This window comes from Pundamilia nyererei, unplaced genomic scaffold (assembly GCF_000239375.1).
Source record: "Pundamilia nyererei isolate P.nyererei 1_Seehausen unplaced genomic scaffold, PunNye1.0 scaffold00044, whole genome shotgun sequence".
In the NCBI taxonomy this organism is placed as follows: Eukaryota; Metazoa; Chordata; class Actinopteri; order Cichliformes; family Cichlidae; genus Pundamilia; species Pundamilia nyererei.
In genome coordinates this window covers 2494221-2514696 of record NW_005187445.1, presented here as the reverse complement: position 1 = coordinate 2514696, position 20476 = coordinate 2494221, and the positions used below count along the sequence as shown (strand labels likewise).

The 20476-nt window shown below is 40.1% G+C and overlaps 1 protein-coding gene across 2 annotated transcripts in view; it reads right to left on the bottom strand.

Moving 5' to 3' along the window:
- scube3 (signal peptide, CUB domain, EGF-like 3) overlaps window positions 1-20476 on the bottom strand; it is a 74579-nt gene that overhangs the window by 10402 nt on the left and 43701 nt on the right. The window contains exons 7-10 of one of the 2 annotated variants that reach the window (XM_005731745.1): window positions 15067-15114; window positions 7912-8028; window positions 6369-6491; window positions 2287-2403 (exon numbers count right to left, since the gene is read on the bottom strand). In XM_005731745.1, coding sequence (XP_005731802.1) covers window positions 2287-2403; window positions 6369-6491; window positions 7912-8028; window positions 15067-15114 — 405 coding nt within the window. The remainder of the gene's footprint in view (window positions 1-2286; window positions 2404-6368; window positions 6492-7911; window positions 8029-15066; window positions 15115-20476) is intronic. The other variant, XM_005731746.1, reaches the window with a different exon arrangement.

The window sequence follows — 20476 nt, the reverse complement described above, 5'->3', positions numbered from 1 at the left end:
GACAGCGGTGGTGGTAAAAAGAGGGGGGGGGAAGAAAGAGGGGAAATCATTCATCACTTGCTCTCTATACAATGGTATAGAGAGTCATTTACGCCTGACCATCTTCTTTCCTTTTAGCAGCTCAGTGCAGCCTGATCACAGTCCATCATGTGAGTAAAAGCCTTACAAATCCAATCCTGGCACATTTATTCCCTGAGCTGACAGCTAATACAGCTACCCATGTGTGGAATGGATCCCGTGAACCTATTAAACTCTTCTGAAATACAGCAGACTATGTAATTCCAGAATTACATACAGTGGGTGGATAAAAATAAAAGTAACCCCTTACAATGTATTGCAACCCAGCAGCACTGCCACCACATCTCTGACTCCATTGAAAGTAAGCATTAAAAAAAACAAAGAAAGAGTAGGTGGTTCACAAAAAATGTAAAACTGTTACTCCTATGCAGTTTTTGACTAACTGCACCTCCTGATCACAAACATCTACAAGTTACCACTCTCTAGTCTCAGTATAGTCAATTCTGTTGCAACATTCCCGATCAGTCGACCTGTCAAACTACAGACAAAAACACATAACGAGTCACTTCAAAGCTATGTATTTCAAGTGCATATGCCGTCTCTCTATGTCTCTCCCAAAACTACTGTGAGGCCCCGAGGTGCAGGAGACAGCAGCAGATTCTAACTGGTGATACACGCTCCATCAAAGGATCGCGGCAACACCCTGATGTGCTCTGGCGGGCCTCTTGGCAGATCTGACGTGCCCTCACACACCTCCTTCTGACACCAAAGGCCGTTTCTCCTATCTGTTCTACACCAGAGTACAGTAACTACCTGCCCATTTTTGATGGACATACTCCACCTTGAAGGACCATAACCTCCATGATATTATTTCATGTTTTAGTACATTAAGTACAGCACAAATTGTCTGCACTTTATATGACTGCCAAGTGTAGCGTAAGTTCTTAGATTGAGTTCTTGCCTTCCAGGCAGCCACCTGTTTCAGCTCATTTCAGTCCATTTGAAAATCGACTTGTAGAGGTCTAAACCTGGCTTGTGAAAGGTAATCCATCAGAGTGAGCATTTAAATACACTTCAGTTTTACCCAAGAATGCAGCTGCATGTAGGGACGTTTTTTTGTTTTTCTATTTTTTAAGGATGTTGTCTCCAGATTAATGAGCTTAGCTTGTGTAAACACCAACAGTAACTATACATTGACACTTAAAAAAAAGTTTAGTTTGTGCCTTAAAAGAAAAGAAAAGAAAAGAAAAGAAAAGACGTCCCACAGCAGTCTAAGCCTATAGCAGCATAGCTAAGGGATGGTTCAGGGTCACCTGATGTAGCCCAAACTACAAACTTTATCTAAAAGGAAAGTTATGAGTCTAAACTTAAAACTGGAGGGACTGTCTGTCGAATCCAAACTGGAGCTGTTTCTACAGTAGAGAGGCCTAATATCTGAAGGCTCTACCACCCATTCTACTTTCAAACACTCTAGAAACCACAAATAAGCCTTCAGTCTTTGAACAAAGACATCTGAGGTCTTCAAGATATGAGAGGGCATGATCATTCAAGCCTTTGTATGCGAGGAGATGAATTTTAAATTCAATTCTGTTTTTACCAAGGAGATGATCTCTTTCCAGTCCTGATGATCTGACAACCTGATAATAATAAATCATAAGAGTCCAGCCTAGAAAGTGGTCAGAATACAATATGGTTTAAAGGCATTTGTTCAAGTAATGGACAAACGTAGCTGATGGTAGCATGAGAGGAAAAGCAAAATGAAATCCAAAGTCATTATAATTCATCCTAAGGGGGATATAAATATAATGCACAAAACGATTTTGAAACATTTCATTCAGACCCACAAACTGTGACATTACTTGGAAAGTCAGAGGATCACAAAGGTTGTTAGGATGCATCATCAGGGGACAATGGGTGTCTGTAAAAATGTCTTGCCAGCTCTTCTAAAAGCTGCGCAGACATTTCAGTCACTGTAATGCCTATGGCTAAACTTCCTGCAAGTCTTATAACAGTTACTGCAGAAATAAAACACTTTGTAAATTAGTCATGTAAAATCTATAAAATCTCTCAGCAGTGCTTTATTAAAGCTGTCAGTAGGCATGTTAAAATTAATAACATTTTTAGTATTTCTAGTGTTTTTTTTCCCTGCCAAACATAAGAGCAGTAAATGAAAGGTTAGCACAGAAGTGCTGGCTCTAGAGGAAGAGTGACAGACAGGAGATTTACACCCGGAGACAAGGCAAAGAAGAAACAGACATGCTGGCTCACCTCCACAGTGTGCCAGTCCGTAAAGGACGTAGCCCTTATGACAATGACATTGGAAACTTCCGGCAGAGTTGACACAAAAGTGGTCACAGGCACGGTCAAAAGAGCATTCGTCAATATCTGTGTAGATAGAAAGACATGCTGTTATAAACTTTTCAAACAGTTCAACAAATTACACACAAAAAGCCTCCAATAATAATGGGATCTGTCCTCGTTTCATCTTCTGTATTGTATTTCTTGGTTGTCAAGAATTGCAATGGGTCAGAAAATATGTCACAAAAAAAAAAAAAGTATTTTCCAAGAAAGGCGTCTTCTGTTTGGTGCATGGTATAGCGCTTGACCTCCTGCAGTCATGCAGTTTTCCATTTCGATGCACTGAAATGAAATTGTCCAAGTTGTTTTGAAATAACAAGTGGCCACAGCAGGAGACGAAAGAAAGCCCACTCTTTACCTGATAATAGGAGCCTTTGGGTTGGTTTTTCCACGCTAACGTTGGACCTTGGGAACACTTTCCTTCTCTTTCATCTTAAGCATGCTAAATGAGCCAGAGTCGGTACAAGTCCTAGAATTTGAGTTGTCAGTCTGTTACTTGGACAACACGTAAATGTGCGTTTAAACATCCACATTTTTTGCTATAGAACGTAGATATACATGTCACAGTACGAGTGCAGATAAGAAGACGTGGATTTTCAGTTTCTCTGGTTTTCTCACCTTGTCAGCTTCACTTGCAAATCTACATCAAATCAGCTCCTTCCTGCCTGTCTCTGTCTCTCTTACACATGGATCCTGATAAGTTGCTTAAATGTCATGGGCTCAAAGACCATAAGGACAGACACATGAAGCTACAGGAGACTGATGACATTTGGTTTTATTGTGATCAAGGCTCCCTTTAATGTCAGTAATGATCTCTGTCAAGCCCAGACAGCAAATGCTGGTGGAAAATGGGGATGTGCTACAACTTTGCTGGATCAACTTGGCAAATAAAACAAAGGTTTCTCAGGACTTTCCCAGGAATATCATGCTTTCATCAGCTACATCTGAACCTCCTCTGGGTTATGAGGAAGCACACGCTGCCATTAAACGGAGGTCACAGGTATTTCACAGCAATTAAGTATGTTTGGTTAAATGATATGCTGGCTTAAAGAACGCAGGAAGACAGACTGATAAATATCTGCTCAAATCTTGCATGGTTTTTGAAAAAATAAAAATAAAACATTGACATTTGCGCACTGGGCATAATCCAAACTAGACAGATAAACCATATGAGGATCACTGAGGTTAATATTTGGCAGGCATGTTGTAAGAGCAACCAAAAGATAAAAATGTTCTGAGATTAATAGCTTATTAAGATATCAGTTTACAAAGCTGTACACAAGCTTTGAAGGAAACGTACAAGCTGATGTTTTAAAGCTGGAAAAACACCAAAATGTATAATTGGTGCAGCTTATCTTTTACAAAATAAATCTTCTAGAACAGAAATTTTTTTTACCACAAACCAAGTATTAAAAAAAAAAAATGACAACAAGCTCATACAGTTCTTGCCATTTGTCTCCTGCGGAGGCCTCTGGAGATTCATAAAAGCAATGATAGATGAGTGAAGCGTGGGTTGGCACACGCTGGAAGAGGCATTGCAAAAGTGATTGTTTTTGGAGTGTTAAGGATAAACTCGACTCAAGCGCACTTTTAAATAAAAAGTCTAAAACCCTCTAGGAGTTAGGCGTGGTGACTGAGTTTATCCTTAAAATATGCTGCAACCAGTGACGCCAGAAGTCAATCTGCAACTTATCATTACACCGTTTTGTGTGATATCATGCTACAGAGCATAAGTGTTAAGACATCTGGGACTCCCACAACCCTTATTTACAAGACAGTTAAGGTGAAGTATGCAGTGGGAGGGCAAAGACGACATCATGAGGTGATGTACGTGCAGGGGGATAGCAGTCACACTGAATGCAGATGAGAATCGCAACTCAGAGCTTCTGTCACTAACTTCCTTTATGCAGTCTCACATCACTTTAACCTTGAACCTTACTCAAAATAAAACGGCAAATGAGATCGACTGCAATGAAAACACTGGCAACTATTGTTTATCCAGTACAGATAAGGCCTCCATCACTGATGTTCCCTCTGGAGAAAACACAAGGTCTGATGAACATCTGAGTGCCCTCATGTGGATCACGAGTGAGAAGAGGAGGAGGAGGAGATTCTGGAGGGTGTTGTGGGTGGTGGAATGCTGACAGGGGCTCAGCAGACATGCCCCATCCTGACTTAGGGACCATGGTCCACTGAAAGCAGGGAAACACCACGACTGTTTAAACCAAGATAAACCAAGAGTTCAGTTTACACATCTCAACACCTCACGGTGACTGCAAATGTCTAAGAGTAACTGATACCAGAGAACACAGTGACACGCAACGAAGCACCAGCAACTATTAGCAAAACCAGGAGAAGGATGGCTGTAAATTTACTGCAGGTGCACCTAATCTTCTTAGTCTTTCACTTCAGGATTTATACTCTATATGCACTTTAGTGAGCTCGATGATAGGATTACTCCTGGCTGTTTAGTCAAAGTAATACCTGTTAGACCCCAAGCTATGTCCAAAAAATTTAGAGACCTACTCCACATCTCGCACACAAAGGTGATGAAAACAGCACAACGTCTTCTACAGAGCTAGAGAAGTCATATTAACCTTTACAACTGACAATATGAACCTTATGACCCTTGTAAATGCATTATTGCATTATGGGAAATGTAGGATGGATTTTTTTTTTGCTTTTGGAGCACACCCCACATGAAAGACTAAAATTACAGATCTGTGGACCTCAGCTGTTTTGATTTTAATCACTCTTTTTTTTCCCAAATAGGTCTCTTGCGAGACAAACAAGAGTCTGGAAGTAATACTAAATAAGCAGTATGCCCCTTTAACCACACATCTACATTCCAACATGAAGGGTAAAAAAAAAAAAAACTAAGACAAGCACAAAGGAGCTACATGAACAAAAGGGCAAATAAAGAAGATCAACTTTAACCTTTACTAAGAGGCACTCAGCTTTTATTTTGCCCCGATCCCCTTCCAAAAATGAGAAAACACGATAGGAATGACAAGACGAGTAGCAGGCAAGTGACTCAATAGTGTGGAGTATGCAAGCATGGCAATACCTCACTCAACAGCAGGCGAGCTTTATCACAGCCCTTCTCACCAGACAAAACACACAGCGCTAAACAAGAACAACCCTGTTCCAAAGTTGACTCCCTGGCCCAAAACAGCACACGGCTGAGTAGGTTAAGGCATGGTGCCACATAAAACAAGCTGTGATTTACATTCCGACATGCACAGACCGCATTTTCTCAGTTATCTGTGTTATTCTGGCAAAATAAACTTTGCATTGTTTGGCGACAAATAATGAAAGAAAGGCATCCACCGAAAATAGATTTAAAGAGAGAAGAGAGTGGCTGCAAAGAACGGCGACAGAGAGTACGTTTTCATCAAACGCACACGATGCTTGTGTACCGTGTTAGAGTGGTGTGATTCAGTGCAGCAATTCTGAACCAATTGCATGACGTTGATGTGTACCAGGCTGAATATTGATTGACCACATCAATAAATACAAAGAAAGGAAAAATAGCATGTCATCTGTTTTTCACTTGGAGAGAGGCTGGATTTGGCTCCATTGTTGTAAGCTGTCTGTCTTTTTTCAGCGTATTTTTCTGTGGTGGCTTTATTCATCCAAGAACCAGAGATTTAAGAGTTGGAGCCCCTAATTTCCTACACCTGTGTTCAGCCATTGCAAATTCTTATTTGTTCTGTACTAGTTCTCCCAGGTCCTGCTGAGCAGCAGCTACCACTAAATATAAGGGACAAACATGGCAGAGAGGCCTGGTTTGGCTTCTCTGAAGGACAGAAATCTCCGAGCGCATATTTTTGTGGCATCGGGAGGCAACTGCTCTTTTGTCGTAGTTGTCATTTAATGCAAAAAATCTCAGTCTACGAGACAAAGAGTGTTTAGCAGAAGCTTTGGAGTAGGAGTAAGTAGAGACAGTTTGTTTATTTAAGTGGCAAATGGCAACGAAACGGGCTACGTACCTTGGCAAGTTCTCTCATTGGTTAGCAGCTTGTAGCCTTTCTTGCAGCTGCACTCAAAGCTACCCACTGTGTTTCGACACACATGATCACACCCCCCATTGTTCAGACGGCACTCGTCAATGTCTGTGAACAGAAAACCATAACGAGGAGCGGATACATCAAATCACTCATCGCAGCTGCAAATGAGAGAGCGCTGAACTTAAACCTACAGCATGCAATTTTTTTGTCACTTGGAAGTAGGAAAAACCTGAAGATGCGTTAGCACAGAGTGGCCTATTTACACACTCAGCAGACAAATAGAAACATCATCATTTTCAGTTTTCTGGGCTTATAAGAAAATACACACACACACACACACACACACACACACACACACACGGCTTTAAAAAAAGTTCTTAAATCTGAATAGTATGTTGGAGATGTATGTAAATGAGGCAGCTTGGACTAACAGTGCAAAACAGGACAGTCATTTCTGTGGAAATAAGCTTCAGGGGTTTCCTTGCTGGTCCTCGGATAGGCTAAAAATCAGCTTGCGTGTGACTTTAATGGAGTGCAGCTCTCACACAGTAAAGCCCCGAAGCAGTAAGGCCTCTAAATCATCATTGTCCATCTCCTTCCGATTATTCTGCTCTTTATTTCTGTAGCCAATACTGAATCGATATGTCATGTGCTGATCCCTGCTTTTCATGGTGCTCTGCCTTGGCAAGTTTGGCACCAGCTCTGATTAATTCTGAATCATCATCACAAATGAGGCATCTGTCTCTTGAGGGAGTCTTCATCATCTGGTTAAAATAAATGCATGAGAGATGGAATTAAATAATCCCATCCTTGCTTCATCTTTGTCTCAACTCCTCAGAAGTGCCTGGCCCGAAGCGAGCGTCTGTCTTCTTGTGCCAGTGCTGCCTGTGTTCATTTTCCTCTTGTTTCCTCTCAAACTAAACGAATACAAACCAATGTATTTTTATTAGAGTTGTTAGTCTAACACTGTAAGCACACTGACACACTGCTATCCTGCTTTTGTTCACCTACATCCAATGTTTGTTTTCCCCAAGTCTCGATAATTCCACATAACATTCGGAGAGGATTAGAGATTGCACGAAGAAAAAACCACACACACACACACACAAAAAAAACAAAAAAACCCCAGCAAAATTATGCAGGTTGCTTGAGTTGAGGATGCTCTGCCAACACTCACAAAGATGGCAGTGCAGAAGAAAACTGTCGGGAAAGCTGGTGCCATGACAAAATATTTCTTAAAATATGTTGCTGAAAAGCAGAAGGTAGTGATAGATCTGTGACACCTGTATGGATACAGGCAAAATAACTTGTAGTTGCAAAAGAAAATGTGGTTTCTGCAGAAAATCTAACTGGCAAGTTATAAGGGGTTCTAACTTGGGTAGGAGTGAATAACTATTTAATCATTCCTGTTGGCTGCACGTGGAGAGAGAAGCTGGAAAAATGACAAGCAGGAGAATAATTTAGTGAGAGCTGGACAGGTGCAGCTTGAATGCTGCCTGCATCCATGGGCGATGGGTGGGAATACCTTTGCAAGTCTTGCGGTCTGGCTGCAGAGTGAAGCCAACAGGACAGCTGCAGCGGACTCCTGTCACTGAATCATGACATGTGCTATCACAGCCGCCATTGTTCACTGCACAGGTCTCTGCAGGGAAACACGCATTCAGTTAGATAAACCCCACAGAAAATACAAAGTAGATTCAGTTGTGACCTACTTATTTCTTCCAATTGAAACAGCAGACATGCATACTGGTGCAACTGCAAAAACTACAAGAAACACCATTATATACACCATTACTTTTGTGAACAGGCCAAGAGCAGCATGCTGATCAAGTGTTGAGTGGTAGAGAGGAAAAAAAGAGAGTAAAGATAGAAACAGTAATGAATGCAGCCAATGAAAGAGATTACCAGTCAGAGAAACAAAGAGTTTGTCAATAATGAAAGGAGACAAGTCATTAGGAAATATAGCTAACACAGCCAAACATGGGAACTTCACTTGTTGTGTCTGTCTGTGCATGTGTGAGGTATGTGAGAAGGTTTGTTTCTCTTTGGTAAAAGCAAATTATGACCTCCAAAAATCCTTTTGTACTGTAGGAAATGTCTCCCCTCCATTATAAAGGGAGAATTTTCATTTGCAGACACATGTGGACGAAACCACCAGTTCCTTCCTGGTTTTGACAAAACCTTCCAGGCATTTTGGGGATAAAAAAGCAATTTCAGCTCCCCGGTCCCTATGTTGGCTAGGCTGATTTGAAAAAGGCAGGTAGTCAGTAAGGACAGGATAGCTGAGGTCTTTTCTCTAGACAGTGACAAATTTCACACAGACTTTAATTTTAAGTAACCGTACAAGACAGAGTCGCTCTAACATCCAAGATCAGTGGATGCCTACTACTTTTGGCATCCTTATAGATGGGCTCACACACTTCAGAACAACAACAAAAAATAATAAAACAACAGCTATCACTTTAACTTTCTGTAAAGAAACCAGTCATGTACACATCTCATCACTTCTTTGTAATGGGCAGTGGGATGTTGGCTGGCAGCCCAGCACAGCTGGAATAGTCTAAGACTTCACGCTGGTAAGACGATGGCAGCTAACGCACACCACTAAAAAGGGAATGTAGCTGTTATTTCTTATTTTGTTAAATAAAGAACAAGCAACCCTTTGGGAAACACTTACCCTCGTCAGTTCTAAAATTAAAAAACTCCCTCAATATAAACTGCAACAGCCATAATCAAACTTCTCTCAAATTAAAATCTCAGTTAGAGACTAGAACGATGCATCAAAGCAAAACAGGTGCTAAAAGTGATGTAATTTAGTGTTTTACAGCCGTTTCTTGGAAAAACACACAACACACAAGTGAATGCCATTGCTCAAGGCTAGACACGCTGTATCAATATACTAGGACAAGCTTGGAATAAATGTCAGTTCAGATGAAGCCATAAAAACAAGGTTTAAAAAAAAAAGAAAAAAAAAAAAGAATTTTGACATTGAAATGACTAGGTCTAAATGCTAAACACCATTATAAAGGATGGTTGACATTTAGCTATACTTGTGACTCATTATATAAACCTGACAATATATAGTCTATTCTTCAGCCTGCTTGCTGGCTTCAACATCTGCCTGTTGCTGTACTGTATGCTGACATGAAGTCTGCTACAGGGTTTCTTGGATGACAAATAATTTTGCTATAATCCTTGTCAAGTAAGCCCTCTACCCAATACAAAACCCTACATGTGTTTTTGTCATAGCTTTTGGAGCGGAGTCGTGTAAAAGATGAAAATGTAACAAATAAAACTCACCACTGCTCACTTCAGTACATTCTGCAACATAATAACGTCTGCTAAAAATACCAAACTTTGATTAGTATTTGCTTTTCCTATGTAAATGACATTACTGAATCACATTTAAGATTTAATTAAATTCAATTTATAGAGCACCAAATCCTAACATTAGTCATCTCAGATCACTTTACAAGAAATCTTTCAATATTTTACACATTAACCATTCAGCAAGCACTTGGTGAGACCAGGAAAAAGAAGCCATCTGCCAAGGTAAATAAATGTTTATACAGTAGTACTGAGGTCTAATAGGGTTAGACTTTTATAAAAAATTAGCCCTTTGGCAGATTTTGACTTATTGACATACCATTTTGTCCATTATTACATCGTCCTATGGGTTTCCTTCTTTAGTCAGTTTTTCCAGTGGAATGCATTTCTTCTACCGTTTCCAGCCACTGATCTGTCCTCGGAGCATCACATTTTTGCCAGTTTCCTGTTACGGCCCTTTTACATGCAACAGTCAAAACTTTGAGGAGAGGTATACCCTTCCTTCGATCATAGCAAGTATCGGTCAGAAACAAAAACATTACTCTGGGATGATTAAGAATATACAAATACATGCTCAAAAATGAGAAGAATGTTATCCCAGAACAGCTGTAGTTTTATGCATGACCAAAAAAAAAAAATCCCTTTGCCTGCATCGTCTCCAACATTGTGGTGTAATTGTTTACTTTCACGTGAGCGGTAATTAAAAAACCGATTAGGCTTTTTCATCCAAATTCTCTCCATCATTTAGAAGGACTTGAAGATTGCTTTGCCAATCACTCTCTGGCAAGTCAGAGATTTTAAAGAAGACCAAGCATGTGCCTGGATCCCCTGTTCGCTTAGAAGCCATATAGAGGAATAGAAGATGCCACGGTAAACCTGTTGAACTTAACTGCTAAAACATTTAGAGGGAAAGGTACTTCTGTCGACAAGATTCAGTCTCATATTTTAATCAAAAGGCTCCTCGACTGGCTACCCGCTGGGATGTGCGCTTTCACCTTTATCATTTATCTTGTCTGAAAACAGAACCATTTTAAAGTATGCAGATGGCTCTGTTATCTTTAGTCCGCCCCAGGATAATGAGAGCAGCCATGATGAGTTTGTTAAAGGGTCAGACAAATCCTACCTTCAATTAGACGTATTTAAATCAAAAGAAATGATCAGTGATTTAAGAAAATGTACGGACAAAAGAGATCAGGTCCATTTAGAAACAGACTGGAGAATGCATTCAGTCTTATAAAGACTGAACTTTGAAGCAAACTGTGGAGTTATGTGTTAAAATGGGCACCAGCATCAGTCATGTTTGAAGAAACTTCGATAAACTTTTGACAAAACAACAACCATTTCATGTTATCATGCTTTCACTGAGACCAAACCATCTTTTCTTGGTCTCGTGGTTTGGATATTTATCTTTAAAGAACAGAAACTCACTCAGTAAAACTGTTAAATGGTCTAACAGGCTTATTGGTGAGCCACAGCTGAACCCAGCAACCCTGGTATGGATAGATTACAGCAGCTGGCTGGTTTGATTTTACTTGATGACTTGCACCCTTTCTATATAGTTTCAGTTTCTTCGTTCTGGAAAAAGCTTCTAATTAGCCATCATTCAGAGAAGAAGAAGAGAAAAAAAATGGTTTTGCCGTCTACCTGATGCTGTGTAAATTCTCCATTATCATTTCTTCATCTCTCTCTTTATGTTGAGTTACGCTTATCTGTTGCCCATCATCTTAGAGAGATATCTATATATCTATATAGAGATATATCTATCTATATATATCTATATATAGATATATATAGATATAGATATATATCTATATATATGCATTCGAGGATGGACGACTCACTTACTGCAGGCCAGATCTACTTAGGACTACAAATGAGGCAACATGAACCTGAACCTAAGAACGAAATGAAAGAATTCTTATAAATCTTTGTAACAATTTATTTTTCTTAAATAAGACTGAGGTGGAATTTCTTTTTGAATGCGTTGCCATTCTTATGTCTTCTCTTTGTAGTCAGTAAATCAGAGCGATGCTGCCTCTGATCCTCTGCAGGAGAATGATGGCTCACGATACGATACCCCAGTCACAACCCAGACTTGCGCGTGTAACACTGTGGGTTCGCATAATTGCAAAGTGCGAGCAGAGACGGTTGGCAGACGAGACGACAAGACGCTGTCAGGACATGCCTCCAAAACGCTTAGTCAAGCAGCCATTTCACCAAACTGTAATGATCATGTGTTAAGAGAGCAAAGAAATATTTTTGACATTACGGTTTTTGTGAAGAGAGGGGAGAGACGCGCACTCTGGTATGTTTGTCGGTTTGTGTGATTTGGATGCACACCAGCCACATCTACAGTGCGCTGGGCTGGGAGAGGCAATTACAGTAACAGTGGGCTGACTTTTCTAAATATCCTTCATTATAATCTGCAGGGTGTTTGCTCTGATGCTGGGCCTCTGTATTATATCTCATACAGAGAGCTTCAGCCAGTGTACACAAGCTTTTAACAGAAGCCACATGATTTTAGCTGTAGCACGTCTTCAGTTACATCAGCTTGTCATCAGACATTTATGACGACTGCAAACAAAAGACATCAAAGGATGAGGGGATAGAATTTAGCAAAACGCACAAGGCGAAGCCCGCTTTGGTGTTGATCGCTGATTGTCAGGTGGACGAAGAAGCAGAAAACCATGCAGCCAGAGGAAAGTTACTCACATGGTACAGGGTTTCTCACATTAGGGGAGTGCTCTCTCAGTAAAATAAAGCCCACAATAAGAAAATAAAACTAAGGCTGTAAAAGTTCTGGCGTCTCGAGAAAGTTCTGGATTTGCAACCACAAAGTGGTACAGTAACAGAGAAAATTAGGAGACAAACCTTTTAAGCAGCATGCAAAAATATGTTTCTGGCTGCGTATGTCTCCATTTCAAGAAAAGAAAGAACCCTGAAACTGGGACACAAATATCTTAATATAGGTCAGACTGTTATACTGGAGAGTGTGAGGAACTGTGTTCGTGTACATACAACAGCAACAACTAGTAACTTAAAACACTACCGGTTTGCTTCTTACCTTGAACGGGCTCCTACTCCTCTGAGAACAAGCCTTCTCCCTCAGTTTCTTACATGGTGTAATTAAATCGTAAATCTCTTTGATGTATCAAGGTTTGATATGTCTTCACAGATTTATGAGTTTATTTTTCCTGGCATCCTTGCCTGCATTTGTATTAAAACACAGCTCGTCCCGAAAATTGGGATGAATTGCATTAGTGATATTATCAAGGTACAATACCGATTGCCTGCTTTCCCCTCGACACGTGTTCCATTGTTCATTTTACAGCAAATGTAGTGGAACAAATTACTTTTGGCCACAACGTAGAAAAAGAAACACTGCAATTGATCATTTTCAGCAATTTTAGACACAAGTTTACATGTGTATGAAAAATCAAGTTGGGGAGTGTTCTGTGTTTTATCTTTTGTATGAAGCAGTGCTGAATCACGGACACGTTATTGGCTCCCTTACCAGAGCTAATAGGCCGTGGTGATGGAGTTCAGGAACACCAAAGCTGAGTGTTTGGAAAAATTGCAAGCTTAATTTCACTCACATTAAAATACAAATAAAGACAAAGTCTTTGGTCTGTGCTCTTGATGTTTTGGAGTTTTAAAAAAAAAGACTACTTGCATTTGTGCTGGTACAGTACTGTGAACGGAGAAATAGTTCAGTCTTTCTGAAGGTCTTTCAAAGTTTGCCTTTGGAGATTGACTGCTTTTGAACTCATACTCACTCCAGTTCTTGTACCTAACCATTTTCAGAGGAATTTTTTTTATTTATTTTTGGCTGTTTGTTAGGCCACTTAAACACCGACCTATGAATTATTCAAGAATAAAAAGGCAAGCGATCAAAGAAATAAACCAGTGTTGTGTCTACACATCACAGAAAAATTAGCGAAGACACAATTTTACATTGTATTTTCATTTATTATTATGCTGCTATTGCTTATTATTACTAGCAGCCTGTCACAAAAACATACAATTTGCTTTTTTTTTTTTTAAATGCCACAGATAACTTAGTTTGACAGGTGTAAAATAGTATTTTTGCACCAACGGGGGGATTATCAAACACCTATACCCAAGATACAGTTGGCACTTCAGCTGATCCTTCTACTGTTCACTGACGCCTCATCAAAAATGGTTTCAGTGGAAGGCTAACTGTCAAGAAGCCTTTCGTAAGGAAGGCAAAAAGGGAGAAAGGCTGACTGTATGTCCAATTAGGTACACAAATAGTATTTTTGCCACCACCCCAGAAAGAGATACAACAGCGCGTTGCAGCCATCTTTAAAACAGGGTGGCGGCTCCGTCATGGTTGCAGCTGTGTTACCTTGCAACATTGTCATCTGTCTTAATTTTTCAGCCTGTCATTGATCCCAAACACACTGCCAGTGCAGTAAAAGCATACTGGGAGAGGGGGGGGGAAACCCACAGGTGAATACAATCACTTATGGATTGGCCTCTCTAGAGGCCGGACCTCAACATTATGGGATCATCTTCACAGAAAACTGAGCAAAAGGCAGCCAACATCCATAGAAACGCTTTGAACATCTATAACGAAGCCTGGAAAATTATCCTTAAAGACTACTTAAAGAAATTAAAGAAGGCTTGGTTCAGAGAATAAATGTGATCATACCAAATATTGCCTTTCAGGCTTGTTAGAATTCCCCAAACTCTGTACTCTAGACTTTAAGTTACTGATTATATGGAAAAAAAATTGTCCCCATGTGTGATTTATCATCATATACTATATAATTAGGTTAGATATAATTAGATGGTTAACATTTCTTCGAGAATGCTGCTTCATGGAGAATGTTTTGCTTCACCCAAAAGCAGCATTATATGGGTTTTCATTTTGGCATAAAAAGGAAATAGAAAATCTGCCGGTTATTAACTTCTTAATGAAACCATTTGAGAATTACCGAGGGGAAATTTCCCGATTGTAGCGCCTCATAATTTATAAGCATATCAGTTGTTGGAAGCATCAGATAAATATAGCAGAGCAAAAGCTACAATACTGGAAGGTGGCAAATATTAACCACCTTTCTGTATCTCTATAAATTTGTATCTTGCTCGTACTGCTGGTCAGTGGCTCCCTGTTTGCAGCTGTGTTTTGAAAAGGAGTGGTTTGACACAGGCAGTGGGTGTTATTGAGAGGGCATTCACAGAAAGGAGAGGAAGGTGATTAGGTCAAGGGTCAAAGGGACGATGTGGTAAGGGGAAGGGCCTGATCAGTGTCTTCTAGGTTAGCCTCCACTATTCACCACACCTACATACCCCCAGAGAGAGAGGAGTCAGAGGAGCACATATTTACCATTAGGGAACAGCTGTGGGGCTGCCTGGGACTGGACACTCCTCTCCCCTGCATGCACGTACACACATGCATGCACACACACACACATTGTTAAAACACCACTTTAGTTCTATGTACATTTAAACCACAAAGGATTTGTGTCTTACACCAAGCAGTTCTCACTCCTGACTCGTCACATACTGACACTTTGTTAAGACCCATTAATGTCACATTTTAATGCACAGAGTGTCATTCTTTAATACAGAGGGTAATCTGAAAGATTTCGATAGGTTCCTCACCTTCTTATGTCTGGTTTAGGCTACATCGTATCAACTGTATTATGGCCCAAACTGTACAGAAGATCATTTTATCCCGAAAAATGTGTCTTAAATCTCTATGACTGTTGAGTTATTTCTGTAATATGAGCACAAATCTACACCAGTCATTGAAAAACTAAATATAATGAAACAAAATTAGGTTGGTGGTGTAGCAAAGTGGAACTGCCAAATGGTGTAACACCATAGACAAGCCAGTGTCATTAACGTCACTTTTTATTTTTTACATTCCTTCCCTCAAAATAGCAAGCATATGCCCTGCTCCCTAATGACATCACAAATGTTGTGGAAAAACTGCAAGCATGATTGATCACGGAACAGTACCTAGTCTGTCGTGTCTCTCAGTCACACAAAAAATATATATTTTATGACTATAATTGCAAAATCCGATGAGTGGCCAGACAAAAACACTGTCTTGTCTGAAACTGGTCTGAAGTAGACGCCATTAAACTGCAGGCAAATGTGCTCTGTTGGCATTGTTACTGTCGCAGAATGAAAAACTGATGTAACCAAGAAGCAGAGATGCTTTTTGCAGACAGGAAAAGTTTGCTTTTGAACTTTTGGCAATTTTGCAAAACACTGTATTTTAACCTTTAACCACCAACCATCATCTTTTCCTAACCTTGGTTAGTTAACCCTAACCCATAAGCCAAGTTTATTGCCCTATCATTGCCAAGAAGCTACAGGGGGGGGAAATAAATCAAATTATAACAAATTTATTTAAAAAAAAAAAAAATGGCCCATAGACTGTACATAAATGATGGATGTATCCAGACTGAAGTATCCGTTCTGCTTTGGAAGACTCACCATCACCATAAACGCATCAGGATAAACTCTACTCAGGTCATAAACGAATTTTGACAAGGATGATGTTTATTTATTTATTTGGACATTTCTGCAATCATACGAGTCGCCCCCTGCTGGTGATTAGAAACAGTAGACTTATGGCACTTTGTCACTGGCTTCAATTTATGCCCTTTAAAATGTGACCAAAATGGGTCCTGAAAAATCATCATTATTTGACGAGTTGCCAATTACTAATTTGATGCTCTGCACCTTATTCCCAGCATCATGGTAACTCTGTTTCCCAATCCATTCTTACTGGAAAATAAATACTGTGTGAAGACAGCCTAACACCTTTAATGGGAAATGTGTTTGTTTCTTTCTTTCTTTCTTCTTTTACAGAGGGATGGGGGAGGGGAACACCCTGAAGACATGGCCTTTACCACCATTCTCCTGCTGCACAGTTAATGGAGGGGATTGTTTTTACCTTGATAAAGATGGGCATATTTTATTAATGGCATGGAACACAATCTTGTGTATTTGAAAGCAGACACAGTGGAAAAGTCAACTGAGAGCTGGATGTTTTAAATTTTATTTTTTAAATTTATTTATTTTTTTAAACGTAGGTCATGAAAACCGTTACTGAATAAATGCTTTTCATTTTTCAGGTTTGACACACTGTTGCCTCAGCACACATTGAGCTTAGCCTGATAGTTGGCACAGCCACAAACGGCACAACTTGTTTCTGATCTCCGCAGCATGTCGGAAAAATGCTACAAGGCCACTTTTTCAGGTCATCCAACTATCGCTGGGTAGTAGGAGGCTGAGGTATGTTCACATTATCCCATTTACCGAGTGACAGGTTGTGCTCACACGTTATATATTTCCAGGAGGCTTCAGAACACTCACCAACTCATACAGAAACCAGTTCAGTGAAATGAATAACGAGAATTAATGAAAAGCATCATGGAGTAGGGAATAAGGTGGATTGCATGGATGATAAGGGACTGCCTCTCTTGCATTAAACAAATCATTAATGTTCATTTATGCTGGAAGGTGATAATGACATTAGAGAATGACATTATGCTTTTGCAAAAGAAAACAGGCGCTCGCTGGTAACAAATGAACAAACAGATTAATCATTTCCAAATCCTGTCAACAAACTGATAATGAAAGTTCTTGCTCTAAATTAAAGGGTGACATTTCAAGGCAAAAGTGTTACCTTGCAACATGCACTCATGCAAATACATATTCCACATAGCGCAAAGAAAAGGCAGCAGGATCGTTTGTGTGTGAGATGAGGCTTTTGCTAGTTAGTATGAGCACTGTGAGCCTTGACAGACAGACAGCGCGTGGTGGTTAGTGCCGCAAGCTGAAAGTCAGGGACAGCCAGATTCATTTCTGCACTTTATAGGGTCTTTTATGGTCAGATCATTTCAGAATTAATGTTGTTAGGCTGTTAAGTCAAGTCTCTAAACACTGTCAGTGGCCTAGCCATTTAATTTATGTGGTGCCAATAAAAATTATTTCAGAAAGCATTACTGTCCTTTTGTTTTCATCTCCTCTGTAATTTATGTCAAATTATGACTTTTAATTGACTGGCTTTTACTTCAACAAACTGCTCCAGCAAAACTTGCTCAGCGAATGCCATTTCTACTGTCGTCTGAGTGTATATTTAGCTTCAACTTCACACTCAACTACAGGCACACATTTTAGTATGCAGTCCATGCACACTCACCCATGATATAGCTAGGGTGGAGGACTGGGTGCACATTGCCGAATAGAAAATGGCTGTCTGAGACTAAAATTGCAGGAAGATTTTTGACTCTTATCCCTGCATGAATTATTTTAAATCACTCACGCACACCCCTGTAATTAAAGCAGGTATTCTCTGAATTGGTCACTCTGGAGTCCACAGCCCTTTTAAGGTGCCAGATGAAGAAGTAGATGTTAGATGCACAAGTCAAACTGTAACACTGTAAAGCATGCAGACTTCACACCTAGAGCCATGGTTCCACCAATGTGTCCCAATCCCAACATGCAGCATCCAGAAACGGTAATTCTCAGCGCACAGAGGACAGGGCACAGCGAGACACGTCTGAATACACCGCAGACCACCCGAAATGAGAGCAATGTGTTTATGTTATGGGCATGTGCCTGAATACTGCATGTGTTTACATGCATGTGATGCATGCATGCAGGATATGTACTGTATGTTTGTGTGGTTGTTTGTATAGCTTTCACTTTGTATTATAAAATGCATCTCTCAACTCTCTTTGTGTGCGTGCGTGTGTCTTACGTAGTGTGGACAACTCTTCAGATGATTGAACTCCTGAGCATGTCTGCATCTGACTGCGATTTGTGGATGTTTATGATTTGCTGTGCTAACATCATGAATGCTTCCACATGATGGCCGCTCCTTTCCGATACCTGGACTTCACTTGATACAAAGACCGTGAAGAAAACGGGTTTTCTAGAACTGTTGTGAAAAATCTGACTTTAAGGAGCGTGTGTTAGTGTATGTGTGAGTGAGAGGGGATGTGTGCCACCCGTCAGCCTTCCTGATACAAACATTTTCAGCTAGAGCATCATCAGAGGTGAGAACAGAGGGATAAAGAACAAACACTTCCAAAATAGAAAGGCATATGGTGCATTATTACAAAATGCATCACTAAGCACAGGGAGGGAGATTCATCACAAAAATGAATGAAAATGTGCAGAACTCGTATGAAACACCCGGGAAAATAGACTAAAGAGTGAAGGTAAAGCATACTGAAAGAGCCCACCTGCCTAACAACAAAGCCACTGACAAGGCAAAAGCTGCTTTGCAATAATTTACTTTGCTGTTGCTTTTGGATAAAGTATGAGGAGACTAAATCAATCAATAGTGAGGCTAAACAGGCGTGTATTTTCACGTTGTGCTGTTTCTATGGATACCCTCTACTGTCTATAAATCATTTACTATTGCTGAATGCGTTGGCTGAAAGGGTATTATCGCTGCATGTCATGCAGACATGTAAAAACACAATAAACCCAGTGGGCCCTTTTTTCTGACTTTAAGAACAATGATGTTAAAAACAATACAATATTGTAATATTAATTTAGAATTTAAATTGATCCACTGGCTCAAAGGCAGATTTTTTTTGCTTTTATACACTGAAAAATTGTTTTTTTTGAAAATTCTGTTTAAAAGCCGAGCTGTATTTATTGCGTTTTGTTTTCACTGGAGGGATAAAGTTATTGTATTATTCAATTTATTTATGAATCTTTCATTGTCTTAGAAACCCCCACAGAGTTACTTATAGTGCATAGCAGCAGTGCCTCATTGAATAGCTTCCAACCTTCTTGTCAATCACTCTCTCGCCTGTGGTTCACGATGCAGAGTGTTTGTTTTATTGAGGTTTTATTCTCTATTATGGAGTTTGTCAAAAGAAGCGCCCCTGTGCCCTCTCTCCACCACTGTAACTCCAGAGTCTGTGGGGGGAAATCAGAGATTTTAACTGGCTGACTGCTTCCCAATCTGGCAAACCAAATGTAAATTTCTTTCTGCCTTGAATAAGACTGGTAAAGACGTATAATTTTGTTGCGGACGACTTTGTGGCATCCTCTTGGCCTAGGACAGTACAGCAATAATGACAGGTTGGCTGACCAGACCTTGACACAGGTCTGGCTCTCATCAGGGCTGCGGTATTAAAGGAGATCCAGAAACACTGAAATGATCAGCCACTACCCAAACCAGGCTCTCAGACTTAGCAGCCACCGAAACCGAGCAATCGCCTCACCAGTCTGCTCTGCAGGCGAACCTAAATATGCTTTTCTTCATAGGAATACGCCTCATCCAAATTACTTAGGCTCCAATTACAAAAATTTGTCCTAAATGGGTTTGTAGTGTAAACAGAAACTATTAATGACACTCTGGTTAAATAGGCGGATAAAATAAAAGGTCTCTCTGCAGCAGCAGTCAGTCTCAGATTTACACCTGAAGACGTTTTTAATGTTCCATGGTTGCTGATGAAAAATCTGTGCATTTCTGCATGGCTAGGCTAGATACATGTTTACATAGACCTGCGCTTTGACTCTTCTGCAACTCACAGCTCCCATCTGATTTAAAACTGCCCTTCACAACAGCTCAATATGCCTGAGTAGCTGAATGATTTTTACTCAACGTAAGTCAACTGAGGCAAACACTGATAAATGCCAGTGGAAGGTTAGGTCAGGCGTTTGAGTTAATCCCCAATGGGAAGCAGTGGAGGAAATGACCCAAGGGCTAATAGAAGGTGTGTGTCTGACATGGCTGAGAAAAACAGAGGGAA